Source organism: Micromys minutus (assembly GCF_963924665.1).
Source record: "Micromys minutus genome assembly, chromosome: X".
Lineage (NCBI taxonomy): Eukaryota > Metazoa > Chordata > Mammalia > Rodentia > Muridae > Micromys > Micromys minutus.
In genome coordinates this window covers 21,668,241-21,681,033 of record NC_137970.1, presented here as the reverse complement: position 1 = coordinate 21,681,033, position 12,793 = coordinate 21,668,241, and the positions used below count along the sequence as shown (strand labels likewise).

Below are 12,793 nucleotides of genomic sequence, written 5' to 3'. Positions count from 1 at the left end.
TGTGTGTGTGAATGTCCTGGCTGGGATCTCTGGAATTGATACAATTTATTTTTTTGTAAACACTGCTTGGGAATAACAAATAAATTTTCTTCCTAAAATGTGAACCCACTAAAATACGGACTATGCTATGATGCTTGCTATAAATGTTCAAAATAATATTGACCAATGAAAATTGTCAACCCTAGGGTTGGAATATGCTGAGCAGATGGACCAGGAAAGATATTATGTATTGATAAAGAGACACATTGATAGATGATTGCTGAATATCAGTATTTTTAAAGAATACATGGATTTCAAATGTTAAACAGGAACAGTTTTACAATAAACACTTAAGATTTGCAGCAGTTTACTCAGTGTGCTTATAAGATGAACCATTCTCAATCCAAAATACGAATCAAATAGAATATTACCATGCCCTTTTTGATTCTAATAAAAGTGATATTTTTCATAAAAGGAAACATTTCTAGTGAAAATATTTCATAGCTCATTGAACCACTCATAATTTTAAAGAGCAACATAAAATTAAATACTCTTTGTGTTTTCTTTGTCCATAGGTCACTGGGAACAAAATGACATCTCTGAACTTAGCCACCATATTTGGACCCAACCTGCTCCACAAGCAGAAGTCATCAGACAAAGAATATTCTGTCCAGAGCTCAGCCAGAGCTGAAGAAAGCACAGCCATCATAGCTGTGGTACAGAAGATGATTGAAAATTATGAAGCCCTGTTCATGGTAAGTGGCCCTTCAGTGGTGCTATATCTCCGTGATTTGTTTCCTAGTTGCCTGTGGTGGTATAAATGGAACCATGGTTTGTCACTTTCTCTTTTGCTGTGCTGGTTTTGAGTAAACAATTGTATGTTAGGCAGTTATAGAAATTTCTATTACTCTGGTATCACTACAAGTTTGATTCCATGTCCTAGCTATCATACAGAAAGTATAAAATTTATTTTGTCATCTCTTAAATAATAATCACATGTAAAGATTTAGTCACTGACAAACAGTAGTTCTTGCTCAAACTGTTACTAAAACACAGCTCTTTTGGAATTCTGTTTTCTCTGAATTCATCTCTTCATAACCAGCCATGGTGACATGATTTCTCCAAGGTCAACCTTGACACCGCACCTCCTGTATGGAATGGCGCCTTTCTTCCCAGTGCCCTTCCAATGTCACTTCCCACGTCGCTTATTTATCTCCTGAAGCCCATCACCATTCTTGTGTATGTTTATCTTGCTCAGCATTGTGCTGTGGTCATGTATGCCATTTCCTCTGCTACATTATCAGTGCCTTCACAGCAATGGCTGTGTCCTTGTTATCTCCTCTCTGTATCCTCTGTACACTCTTGGAAAGTCCTTCATTTCGTAGGCACTTGGTATTTTTTTTCTATTTGTAATGAATTACCAGTTCCTATTTTCCATCATAAAACTGCACTGCTTGCTCACACATCCCTTTAAACATCAGGGGAAAAAATGCCAATTTTCTTCTATTTCTGTTCTCTACTCAGATTGCATGTCAAATTTTACAGGAAGGTTCTCCATTTTTCATTTGCTATTTCTTTGATAATTTGAAAATGCAGTAAAGCCTGCCTATTCCACTAGAAAAGCAGTTCTCCATCTGGGGGTTACAAGCCCTTTGAGGCCACCTAAGACCACTGGAAAACACAAATATTTGCATTAGAATTTATGACAGCAGCAACATTAGTTATGAAGTAGCAACAGAATCATTTTATGGTTGGAGATCACTGCAACATGAAGAGCTATATTTAAGGGCCACAGCATTAGGAAGGTTAAGGATTATTTCATTAGGATCTTTTGTGGCTCCTTTACTTTAGAACGCTAGCTACCTCTTTTGAATCTCCTAAATAATTTATCTATACTTATCATATGTTTAACAGTTGCTTTATTGACATGCTTGTCCTATATTCATTTATATTGGATATTTAAATGTTAGTGATTTGGAATAGCTTCCCTATTTGTCTTACCTGTATGTTGAGACCAAGTTATTCAGTACCCCTCAAGCATTAAGTACACCCCCGTGAAATGGGAAAGAATCTAATTCTTAAAGTTTATGGCCAGAATCATTTGCTATGAGAAAAAATTATACGGACTAAAAATATCTATCCAATTGTTAATTAATAATCATATTTGTTTAGTAACATGATATGCCTTGAATCTCAGTATTTTATCACTAGAGACATGAGTATCATTATGTTTTATCTCACATTTGGTAGACTGCCTCATAGAATGTGGCTGGGGAACCCAGGTCCTTGTACTGCAAGTTTCTGGTCTATCTAGGCTTTTAAAGTATACCTTAAAGGAGTGTCCATCATATGTACTCAATTCTCTTGGCCAGAACTTATCCACAGATATTATTTAACTGCAAGGGAAGTTGGGAGTTGTACTCTGGATAGAAGCCCAGACGGAAGAGGAAGCACATTTACCACAATGAATAACAGTAGCATCTTGCTCCCCATTGTGTGTCTGAAGCATTGTCCATGTGTTGCACATGGAATACTCTCAAAAATGTTGAATTAGTCATCAACTATATAAATTTCACACTTCAGTCCAAATTCTCATAATTAATTACATATTTGGATGAATCAAATGCCTGAACTTTTCAATATTTTCATCAAGTTTTAAGTCACATATCATCTTGCCAAGTTGTCTTGGCATTACTTCATGTTCTGTGGACTTTTTAACAAAATAATATCTCTCATCTATCTTAATTCGGGTCTTTCAATTCTGTATCCTAAGCAAAGTTTTCCTTTATATGAAACCACAAACCATCAGGAATTTTTTTTCACCTCAGACACTAACCAAATGCTTCCTGATCTCCTTGAAAAGCGGAGGTCACTGTAATTATGTCATCCCTCTTTCCTCCACTTCCGGCCACCTGGAACGGTCTCGAGACAGCAGCAAAACATCAGGATTCTGTCTCTTGTGATACTTCCCAAACCTGGCGTTATTTTTATCATTCTCTGCAGATATTGATGGTGAGATTCTCTTGGGCATTATGTGCATAAGCTGTTTTCTGTTTCTTAAAGAAACCCATCTTGATGTCCAAAATCTAATGCTTCCACCCTTACATGTGTGGGGAGGGGACAACCACCCTGACTTCATAGTCACCCTCTCCTCTTTTTCTCCTTAGATGTCCCCACTACTAATAAAGAACATTGCTAATTTTTCTCTTTTGCTATGTTTATCCTCACTACAATGTAATATTTTCTAGACATGTAGTTAGTACTGCTGTGCTAATAGCATGGTAGAACTAGGATAAACACTTATTGGATTCATAAGTGACTTAATAGTAGCTGTGTGATATATGATTTCTTTCCTACAAGTCCTTACTATTACATGTAGGAAAAGTTTGGGCAAGCAAGAATCAAGTACACTTTCCTTAATGTAAGTTAACCATCAGTATAATCATGTCTGATCGCCTTGGATGGACTGTGTGAACTCTACTGGAAACAAAGAACAGTGGAAGAAATGGAAGGGGAGAATGACATAGATCCCAAATCAGGATCTGTACAAATAAAGTGGAACCAAAAAAGTTGACTGCAATCCTGTCTCTGCTATGTTAGTTCCATGACCTCATCTTTGATTTCTTTTTCTTTAGTTATCAGGAGCTAGTGTTAAATGGATGCTATATGTGATCCTTTCTTAGGTCTAACATGTATATGGTTCAGCGCTCCAGAACTGACTTCTCCTTTCATATTTTTTAAAAGCCTAGAAAGAAAGTTAATTTTATCTCATTTTAAAAATTTTCTTGCCGTGCATTGCCATTTAGAATCTTTTTAATTATACCAAGGATCATGTAAGTTCATATATCTGAGCAGATAACTACCCAGCTGTATATGTGTACAATTTTGTTTGGTATATTCATTTTTTTTTAATTCTTTTCGAATAATTGCTACCCCGAATAGTGATGAAGCTAGACAGACAGAGCCTGTTAGCTGACTCTTCATGGTCCCTGGCAAGGTTTATGAGCTGGAAAAGGGATAAACTGCTACCATAGACATTAGAAATGAAGGTTTATTAGCAGAGAGGGCTGTGAGCTTTTCCTTAAAACAACAAAGCACCATGCAAGCAGTCATTCCATAGAACTGGTGGAAAGGATCTAGAAACCCCAAGAAATCTACCAGTGATATAAATGCTGTTCTGCATGCCCTTCATTAGATAATGCTGAGAATATTTCCTGTGTGACCAGAATTTGAGTTAATGGGAAATGGGAAAAGTCAAGAAAGAATATGGCTTTGACTCACAGTATTAAAGAGACACCTAAATTCACAGGACATTGTTATTCAAGAATCGTCTAGCATCTGAAGCTATATCTAACTGACAGAGTTCTTACCCTGTATATATGGGGTCTTGGGATCTGTACCCTCAAAGAGTAAGAACATGGGGATTTTGTGTGTTTAGTGTTTGCTTGTTTGTTTGTTTGTTTTAATAGTCATATTCACCACTTGTTTCTAAGTCTTTGAAAATAAAACCTGCTGACAATCTTCATGGTCACAGGCAAAGTATGATGTAGTGGCTTATGTTTATAATATTACTGCTTAGGAGACTGAGGCAAAAACATGTTCAAGGTGCTAAAGGCCAGTCTGGGTTACAGAGTGAATTTCATGCCAGCCCAGGTTACTGGTTAAGACAATATCTCAGCCTGCCTCCTTAAAAAGACCAAGGCAAAAATTGTAACAGTAGTGCTCAAACTTCACTGTACAACAGAGTTTGCAAGAAATCTTGTTAGACATTCAGATTCCTAAGCTACTTCCCAGAAGATTGAATTGAATAGAGCAGGGCCCTGGAATCAGCACTTTCTAATGAATCCCTTCAGGAGATATAACTAGATTCCTACCGTGCCTAAGGAAACCACATATTGGGAAATACAGATTGGGTAGAAAGACCGTGAACTTTGGGATGAGTTATTAAAATGCAGATTGCCTCTGAGATCTCTCTCTCTCTCTCTCTCTCTCTCTCTCTCTCTCTCTCTCTCTCTCTCTCTCTCTCTCTCTCTCTCCCTCTCCCTCTCTCTCTCTCTCTCTCTCTCTCTCTGTGTGTGTGTGTGTGTGTGTGTGTGTGTGTGTATGTGTGTGTGTGATATAAACTCTGACCCCAAAATTAATTTCTCTAAGCCTTCATCTTTCTTTTGTAAAAAACAATAAAATTAGAGAGCCAACTTTTTACGTCATTGTTTTGAAACTTAGAAATGACATGTATCCCATGTCACTTAGAAGAGGCATGTAGCACAAGACTGACATATACTGGGCTCAAAAATCCAACTGCTGCTACCATGACACTTAAGTCATATGGTAACCGATTATCACACACATTCAGGCGCTGCCTTGGAAAAAAGCCAATTGGCCATTGCAAATAATACTATCACCTGATAGCATGTGTCACCTCCTGTTCCCCTCCTTATGCTTCTTCTTCTTTTTCTTTCCATGGCATTGAAATTTTTTCTTTTCCTTTTGGTTTTTTGAGACAGTGTTTCTCTGTATAGTCTTAGCTGTCCAGGAACTCTCTCTATAGACCACACCAGGCTGGCCTTGAATTCACAGAGATCTTCTTGCCTGTGCCTCTGTAGTGTTGGGATTAAAGGTGTGTGCCACCACCACCTGGCCACATTAATAGCTTTTAAATTAATACCATAAGTTACTTATTGATTGTGATAATTGAAACCATAAACAAATCTTATAATGACATGTATTTTTGTTTGCTCATTAATACATGCTATCCCACTATACTCCAGGCTAGCTTTAAGCTCACATTTCTTCTACCTTTCTCCTGTCCAGTGCTAAGAATTCAGGCATGCACTATTACACCTGATGAAAAAAGAAATTTCAGGTTGTTCTATACACTGAAACCCACAGCATCTAGAAAGTACTTGGCAGAAGATAGCATTCAATAATTATGTCTTGAATACTGTGACTGTATTGCTTTGGTCCAGTGCCCTACCCCCATAATTTCTACACTTCTACATCATGACTCTGCAGGTCTGTCAATAGCTATTTCAAAATTGGTTTAAATGGTACTTTTGGAAAATACCAGAAATGGAAGACGAGAATCATTTGTCTACAGAAAGGCTCATTGGTATCCCAAGTTAAATGTGTGTGTGTGTGTGTGTATATATATATATACACTGAGGAAATCATTGGCACACTACTTGGTGTGCAAGCTCATGCTTCTGTGAGATCCCAGTGAAAAGAACTCCTTACTCTTGGAATAAATGAGAGTTTTAGAGCAGAGTGAGGAAAGCTGTAGGCCTGTGCTAAGGGCACATATTCCATGGAACCAAGAGTTTTTTCAGGAAAGGGCAAGGAAGAGAAGATGCACTGGATATGTCTTTAGTGCAGTGGAAAAGAAGCCTATTCTCATCGCCTTGCTCATCAGCCAAAGCTAGAGAAGCAATAAAGGCACTCGGGAAATTTTAAATATGCACGACTGGCAGCAAAGGTCAGGAGACATGTTAATTTATGAAGCAACCCATATTTTAAATATATTTTATGAAAAAAATTAATTTAAAAAAGGTCAGAAGCTATGGTGAGGTTCCCACAAGCTTGTCTGGGAGACAAATTTTGCTTTGTGTTCTTTTCATTCCCTGGTGTGGATTGCATTTCTCTAGAATCTCTTTGTGGGTCACTCCAAGGCTGTCATCCAAGTTATCAAACAAGAAATCACCCCAGGCAATGCATCCCTCTGATTGTGTATGCTTTCTGTTCCCATCTCAAGAGAGTAAAAATATCCACCAGTTCTATGTCCTAAGTTGAGCTATGTACAACATCGGCTTCTCTAGATACTACCAATATTCCATAAGGAGTAAGACAAGTTTGCACGTCTAAGCAATGCCATGACTAAGTAGTTTATTTTCAAAGCATAATGCCTGGCCACAGGGGAAAAAGGAACAGAGGAACTTGGATTCAGAATCTTGGATAAGGAGGCCTAGTGTTGACAAAGAAAAAGTGTGGAGCCAGGTGATCTTTAACATTCTCCATGGCTCTAAGCTACTCAGAGCATCTCCAACTTCATGTTTAAGCCAGCAGGTATGCACAGTAGACAGGCTGAGTTCCTGCTGGTGCTTTGCTCACCAGTCCTTGTTTGAAAAGACCACGACAGTTTGTCTATTGACATCATATCCAGGTAGAGAGAACCAATCATTACTCCTGAGCTGTTTCTATTGCCTTTCACAGGTTGCCATGGTGCCCTGCTAATTTTTCTTCTTTTTTTTTTTTTTTTGTTTTGATTTTTGTTGTTGCTATTTTACTTGTATCATCCTTGAGAAAACTATTTGGACCTTTCACTGTGTTTGTTCACTAAGGTTCTTCCATTGCCCCCAAAAATATTTCAGAAATTTCACTGAAAAAAAAAAAATTCACCGAAGTCAGGGTGGCATGGATTATACCTTTAATGACAACATTCAGGAGACTGAGTCAGGAGGATTCCTATGAGTTTGAGAACACCTTAGGCAACATAGTGAGTTCCAGGCTTGAGGTACATACAGCCTGAGAACCTGTTTAAAAAACAAAAGCAAAGAAATATTTACCAAGTTGAATTCCTCCTGAATTTTCACATACACCCAGATCCTTCTAAAATAATGAACACACTTGTCACAACAGAGCCACACGAAAGGTTTTGCATTGATTCTGACCTTATTTGAGCTTTTGCAATCCTTAACAGCCAAAGTGATTCCTTTCAGCTTGTTAGCTAAAATGTACTGATCATGACTCCCAGTGGCATTTACTTTTGCTGGGGAGTGTTAAGAATTTGAAAATGCCAAAGCACTCTTCTTGGTCAAGTGCAAAGGGCTGGATCCCTGTGGAACACCCAGTGGTGTATATGGTAGGGCTGGGTCCTGGGATCTGCTGTTCAGGGAGCACCTAATGGTTTGTTATGGAGAAAACTATTTTTCCCTCTTGGTGGTTTATAGACTCTTGGCAATCATTCAAGATTTCCTTTTTAATTTGATAGGGTAGATTTTAATTGTGACAGTTTTACTCTTTCCTATGTGCCGTGTTTACATTTTTTTTCGCTGAAGCGAGGGAGTACAAAGTTCTTTTGATTTTTGGAATAACATTATGCTTTGAAAGAACACATTAAAATCTAAGGAGTTGAGTCTCCAGATAAACACAACCATAAATGGTACCCCTAGAAAATGGCTAAAATTACCAAGTCTTTGACTAAAATCCAATCGAGATTTTGATGGCAAACAATGAATTAAGTGAAGGATCATTTTAAACTAGTTGGGTTTTTGTTTGGTTGGGTTTTTTTTTTCTGTTTTCTTTTGTTTTCATTTCAACATAAAGAGTTGATTGATGAAGAAAAGTATTCTTTTTCTCATGTATCCCTTTTTAATATAAAGGAAAACCTTTTCCGCATCTTGGTGCCTTGGGGCAGTTAATCAGGAATACACATATGATCTTGCCCTACTGTTAAGCAAGACTAACTAGCAGAGCCTACCACAGTCCAAGTCTACATCTGAAACTATCCCTGCCTTCAGGAGACCTGCCTTCTCAGGACTTCCCAGTAAAAAGTCGTGAGGTCTGATATCATTAGTTTTTTCTGTCAACGTGACACACATTATGGTCTTTTGGAAAGAAGAAACTTCTTTGAGAAAACATCCCCACCAGATTGGCCTATGGGGCATTTTCTTGATTAATAATTGATGGGCAAAGGGCCCAGTCCAGCCAGGAAAATGCCACTTCTGGGCAGGTGGGCCTGAGTTCTATACACATTCAGGCTAGGAAGACAGTGAACAACACTCCTCCATGGCTTCTGCTTCAGTTCCTGCCTCTAAGTGCCATCTGGGAACTCCTGCCCTAGATTTCCTCAGGGATTGCCACTGTGACCTGAGAGTTGTATGCCAAAAGAAACTTTTTCCTTTGAGTTTTGTCCTAGTGTTTTATCACAGTGATGGATACCCTAAGACAGGATCTGATGGAAAAGAAACAACATAAGTGGGAAGAATACAAGGACCTGCTTCAAGTTCACTGGAGTTGTAAAGATGTGGTATTATTCTTCTTCATGATATTCAAATTTATCTTTTCATACACATCTTTAGTGTTATATATGTATGTATATATATATATATATATATATATATATACATACATATATATATATATATATATATGTATATATATATATATATCTCACTAAAGTGTTTTCAGTTGTGTTAACCTTTGTAATATCTTGTTCTAAAGGGAAACAGGACTAGTAGAGCAAGCAAACCGGATTGCAGATATAAGCACAAGAATACCCTTGACATGTCCTAGTTTGCCTTAATTATGAACAACACAACCAGAATCAGACCACACAGGCTGTAGAGTCAGATACTTCTTAGACAGCAACTCCACTCTTGTGATAGTGGGAAGAAGTGACCAGCTTGTATAAAGGAACCTTCAGTTACTATTAATTTAGGGTCTTCGGAGATAAACAGAAGCCCCATTAAAAACCACTGCTAGGAAACACTTGTGCACAACTCTCCAAGAGTGAGGAGGCTAGGTATCACCCTGTTCTTTGAAGCTGCTTTTGTCTGCTAGTTTATTTACTGGGGTCTTGCATCCCTATGAAGTCCCTAAATTAATGTTTATCCAATTGAATCGAGTCTGTAGTTTAACTATATTTTACTAAATTGTACTAAATAAAAAGCACACAGACAGAAAATGGGAAGTCACTGGAAAGGATGCCAGTTGCAGCTTATGATGTGAACATTTGAAAATCTATTCAGGTTATCAGTTCTATCTCCATATCTCCTCTCCCCCACGCTGGATATTCATCTCAAGGAAAAATGTTGCTTTTATTATGAGTACTAGAAGGTTCTTTAAATCACTATGTAACAAAAAATGGGATTTAAAGTAAATAATCCAGTTAATAAATTCTATGTACTCAAGTTAGTTTTGAAGACTACATAAGAAAAGACTGTCTGCTCATTAAGTGGTGGACTTCCTTCCTTAGCTATCTCATTGTGTGTATATGTAAATCCTTTCTCCAAGCCAAAATACTATCCTGGGACTTTCAGAAAAAAAAACTATATATAGATTTATAGCCATGTCCAATTTTATGTGCATTTGTTACCAAGGAAAATTCACGTCTACTACATAAAATAACCCTCAACAACTATAATGCTTGGCAGTCAAACCTAGTTGAATGAGTAAAAACTCAAAGATGCAGGATAGTTCAACCAAATGTACTGCATGTTATCTTTTAAATAAGGACACTTCCTGTAACCTATTAGAATATTGCCAGTTTTTCTGATTCTCCACACTGATAATTTGTCATTATGACAAACAATATACTCGCAGGAACTTGGGACTTCAGTACTTGTATCCCTCCAAAGGACATGCATGCACTCTTGTTAATTTCTCAGTCAGAACATATTGATGCTTAGAGCAAAGCTATGTATTACATACCTATGCATAACAAATTTTAAACTGAGTTCACTGTATGAATACGTGAGCATTTTCCTTCTTGCCCCTGTTTTTTTTTTAATATAAAAATCAGTTCAAGATATACATTTTCAGCTTCTATTACTTCTGCTTTGCTCATCTTTTTTTCCACTGCTGGAGATCAATCTTAGGGTCTCACCAATGCAGAGCAAGCACTCATCTACTGAACAGCCCCACCCTTTGCTCCCTTGACTTGGGGTTTTAATATGTAGCCCACATGTGACCTCATACTTATGCCTTCTCCTTCAGCCTTACAAATACATGCCAAAATGCCAAGATGCTATTCCTTTGCTTTTGTAATTCTCTCTCTTGGGGCCAACAGGATAGCTTGGTGATTAAAGTTGTTTATAACACAAATCTGATTACCACAACTTGTCCTCTGACCTGCATATGCACACTCACACACATTAAATACATGAACATTAAAAACATAAATATAGTCCTCATTTCACCCTTATATATTACTTTTTAAATGGATAGAATTATATTTGTCTATTTGATCATAATAACTGGAACATACACTTAAAATGATAGGGTTTCAATTGCTTAATTTATCTAATATAGTAAAAATGCAATCTATCATGCTTTTAAAATACCCACACTTTTTTCCTCTCATCCCCTATTAGTTCTCAGATCATTGTTTTAATCACAGAGCTCTAAATGCCATCTGTACATGTTTTTCATATTTCTCTGCCCAGACAGTACTATAAACTGAATTCCAAGCCCTCACTTCTGGCTGCCTACTAGAAACTTCCGCTTGGATGTCTCATAGACCTATCATCATTATCGCATCAAAGCCAAACTCCTGAACTTTGCTCAACCTTCTCCCCCTTTGGCATCTCAAATTCAATCAATAGTTTCTCCATATCATTACCCAAGCCACAAAACTTGAAAGCATCTTTTCTGTCTGTCTCTCATTATCTTCTTTTCCTTCCAATAAATTAACTTAAATTGTCACCATTGTCTCCATCATGTTGAAGATCTAAATATTCCTCATCATCTGGCCATCCTGATTCAGCAGCAGTATTACTGATTGGAACTCATCAGTTGTCCCTATTAATTTTTCTTGCTTCAACCCTGGCTTTCCATTCAATCTACTTTCCACTGAGAAGTAAAATAACTGATAACGATTGTGTTAGTCATAGATGGAGATCTCTAGTAGCTCCCCACTCACTTGGAACAAAAGCCGACATCTGAATCATGATCAAAAGGACTCTGAAACATCTGGCCCTGGCTACCTGCTTCGCCCCTACCACCCACTTCTTCCTCCACTCTTACAGTCTTATTAGAGGCTCACTGTTCCAGACTCAGGACTTTTGACATTAATTTCTTTCTTCTGCCTGGAGTAATATTCTCCAACTTTACTCCCCCCCCCAAAATGTCGTTTCCCATAACATCATTATCCCAATTAATATTATACCTCTTTCAGCATTTCTTGTCACCCTTGTTTGCTGTTCTCTACAGTACTCATGTTGTACTTTCCTTGTGTATTTAAGTTTGTTGCCAGATCCACAGAGGCAGTGATTCTTGTCTGTTTGGTCTGTAGCTGAATCCTTAAAATTCCTATCCTGGTATTTACTCTGTATACACTGACCAAATATTGATGCAATGAATGAAAAGAATGGACAGGGGAGAGTGCCAGAAAGAGAACCATTGTGGTTCTGAACTAGAGGAATCTGAACCACTGCTAGAGGTGAACATGGGAGCTACCTACTTAGGAGGGCAATCCAGATGTGGTCTCAGCAAGATGTAGTTTCAGCTGGAAGAATAAAAAGAGTTTGGAGTGAAGATCTTCCAACCATGTGGAAAACTTTGGTACACAATTTGAGGAAATTGAGTTCAGGTTAGCAAGCTACCGCAGGAAAAGACTATCAATTTTATATATGTTCCTTTTCCTCTAGAAACACAAACTAGTTTATGGAATTTGAATGTTCAGATGACTGTAGAGTTGAAAGTTGAATGTGACATCAGGCATATAGCGTCACCCAGAATACAAATGTTATCGAGATCAATCCAGCGTCCTGGGTATTATTTGTTGAAATGTCAGCAGAATGCTCAGGCTTTTCGTGGCTGGAGGCTCTGTCTCTTGTCTCGTGGTTTTGTATTGCCTCTAGTAGAGCCACATGCCTATTTCCCAGGCAGATGTGCTGCTCTGGGAATGGAATGGTTGGTCAATTTAAAATAAGGTACACTTCACCCTGGAGCCAAGGTTTGGAGAGTAGCTGGTTCTCCGGAAAGGACTAGGATATAACTTTTCTAAGAAGAGGGGAATGGAGGGTGCTAATGGCTAACAGATGAACACTACAAAGGGGTAATGAAGGCTTGAACTTTAGACACTGCAGTTGGAATGGAA

General features: G+C 37.9%; 1 protein-coding gene across 2 annotated transcripts in view; it reads left to right on the top strand.

The window, feature by feature from the left end:
* The window catches only part of ARHGAP6 (Rho GTPase activating protein 6), a gene marked incomplete at its 5' end in the record, with an annotated part of 484,952 nt that overhangs the window by 456,735 nt on the left and 15,424 nt on the right, over positions 1-12,793 (top strand). For both annotated transcript variants that reach the window (XM_080909837.1, XM_080909838.1), the window contains one exon: positions 555-734. In XM_080909837.1, coding sequence (XP_080765963.1) covers positions 555-734 — 180 coding nt within the window. The remainder of the gene's footprint in view (positions 1-554; positions 735-12,793) is intronic.